The 2,690-nt window shown below is 37.4% G+C and overlaps 1 protein-coding gene across 1 annotated transcript in view; it reads right to left on the reverse strand.

Annotated features, from left to right (window-relative positions):
- The window catches only part of LOC108691338 (neurofibromin), a 15,019-nt gene that overhangs the window by 8,947 nt on the left and 3,382 nt on the right, over positions 1-2,690 (reverse strand). Inside the window, 7 exon segments of the mRNA XM_018199035.1 lie at positions 77-81; positions 162-203; positions 373-559; positions 629-1,006; positions 1,249-1,517; positions 1,553-2,278; positions 2,360-2,578. Of these exon segments, the coding sequence (XP_018054524.1) occupies positions 77-81; positions 162-203; positions 373-559; positions 629-1,006; positions 1,249-1,517; positions 1,553-2,278; positions 2,360-2,578 (1,826 nt within the window).

Consider the following 2,690-nt stretch of genomic DNA (forward strand, 5'->3'; position numbering starts at 1 on the left):
CAATAAAGATAATATTTTCTTTTGTAATGTGGCACGCCCTGAAATAAAAAGAAATATTAAAATCCTGCATCAATACAATTTCTTCATTTAACAATCAATTTGTTAGAGAAACAACAATAAAAATATAAAAATAATGAACAAAATTGGAGACAAAGACTCACCGTAATTATATTCCTGATAATATAGTCTAGTGTCCCCGTGGGCTATTATCATAACAAGATCTTTAATATTCTACTACAGATGAATAAAACTATTTTATTAATTAAATTAGAAAAATGGATTCAAAGATTCACAAGTGAATCTGGGAGAACATTTCTCTCCATCTGTTCTGAGAATATTCTCATAAAATCTCATTAGAGAAATAAAACTCACCAGAGATCAATACGGTCGAAGCTTGCGCCAATTCTAAATACAGCTGATAATTGGGAAGCAAACAGGTCACTGCTACTCCATCGCTGCCACAAAGAATTTCAGCTTCTTCGCATAATAATGCAAAACAGGACATGGATACCAAAACAGCCTCTATGTCTATGCTCCATAAATATATCAAACACATGACCTGGACACGTTACAAATTTCGGAAATTAATTTTAATTGGACATATTTTGCAATAGTTAAAAGTCTGTACCTCAAGTTTAACATGTGCTTGTTTGCTAATCACAACGTGGCTCTCCACATTCGCGTAATCTTTGTATTGAGAAAGGAAAGCATTTCTGCAACTCAGTATCTTGTGAAGCCATTTGAGTATAGTTGTGTAATTGAAAATTTGATGTTGAATCAATTTCTGAGAGATTGAGAAGACAACTTGCGAACTGGCGTCCCAGAAAGTATCAAGCGGCGCTTCTGGATTCCATGCTTTGATCTTATCTGGATGGTGTAGCTCTAACAAAGCCTCCATCGCTTCATGAGCAATATCTGGCATTGTGGGCTGATGGACTAATGAGACAAGTCCATTAATCAGCTCTAAAGTGGACTTTTGTATTTCATGACCAGCTGTGCCGTAATTCTGTAAAGTATTAAATTAATATAAGAGCCATAGGTATCTTTTCTATCTATTGATATTTAGTCTGTATTTTATATCTCAACTGTTGAGATACTATGTACATGCATATGTTTTTTTAATTATTAATTAAGTATACATGAGTAGCAAATGTTATTTGCTATGGTATTTGAATTTTTCATCGATATTCTACTGTAGACGCTTATATTCACGATCGTCTCACATTAATTTATTAATAAAGAACGTACATGCAACATTAACATAGGTTCCACGTGAATGAGTCGCACCAACACCAACAACAAGTTTTTAGAATTAGCCATCTCCTCTTTAGATTTGAGAGAAAAATTATGAATCATGCGCAATGGCGTATTACTACAGTTCTGCGTCATTTTGTTCAGGGTATCAGTAAACATATTTCTGAGGTCTGTGCCATATGAATATACAAGACTGGTCTCTGGCCACCACGATAATCTCGGCTGTGTAAAGATTCTGAAATATGACATCAAACTTGATCAGACTTGCTAACAAGATTTACAAGATTCTCCTGATCACTATGAAAAGAAAATATTTTCGACACTTACTTGTACAATGAGCTGACTAGGACGAATTGGTACGTTGACGGGTAGTTGACATTCAAACAAAACTTAAAGAAAGCTTCGTTGTTGACTGGATCGATACGAAAAGAGCTGACGTAGCAATCGATCATCAAATCGATGTCCTGCGCGCTATAATTCTGTCCGCGTGAAAATTGTTTCGAAGGATTGAAAAGAAGGTTCATTAAATCGTCCATCAGTTGCTTCGCCAGAATTAGGACGACGTTGGTGACAGAATCGTTGCTAACATATGTCGCTGCTTTGATGAGATTGACGCATGTGACAGCAGCAGCCTCAGACAACTGGCGACTAGAAGAGCTACCGTGCATTCTTAGATTACGCTTCACGTTGTCGACGAACTGCTTCTTCTTCGAATACCGTGGAGAATCGGGTGATCCAGTGTCGGCGTTCACGATCTCCAATACCTTGGGCGAGAGTATTAACAACATCACCTGCAACGGCCAAACAGAGGCTGCGCGACTTTTCTTCTCGGCGACAAACGTGTCGAGAATGTCGAATAACTCCTCACACGCCTTACTAATATCCCCGTTAGGCTGCCTTTGCACATCGGTAAACTCCTGCGAATACGTATCCATCCAATTCCAGATAGCTTTCTCCAAAGGATTCATAATCACGAGATACGCTGACTTCTTGCCAGTTAGTTGCCGGACTTTCTGTATAATTTCTGCAACGATAGCGCGTGAATGCGCGCGTAAGTATGTAATAAAAATTTTATATTATGCGATCGTGATTAATAATTAACTACCATTCAGTAGTCTGGTTAATCTATGGACATCGAAATTGATATACTGCATCAACTCAATGTCACTATAATCTGAATTCTCATCCCCGCTATTGGGCAATTCCTGAAGCCTGGCAGATATCCGGTTAAAGACAGCGTTGAAGAAATTCAAACTTAAAGCGAACAGTACTTTGCTCGCTAAATCCCTGATCATTTTCGTCTGTGGACTGTCGTAGGGCATGCCTGCAAAAAATTATAATTATCCCTGATGATTCAACTACTAAACATGCACTTTAATTCTCGTGTGATCAGATATGGTGTATATATATATATATATATATATATATAAGTGCGT

Source organism: Atta colombica, unplaced genomic scaffold (genome assembly GCF_001594045.1).
Source record: "Atta colombica isolate Treedump-2 unplaced genomic scaffold, Acol1.0 scaffold46, whole genome shotgun sequence".
NCBI classification, from domain to species: domain Eukaryota; kingdom Metazoa; phylum Arthropoda; class Insecta; order Hymenoptera; family Formicidae; genus Atta; species Atta colombica.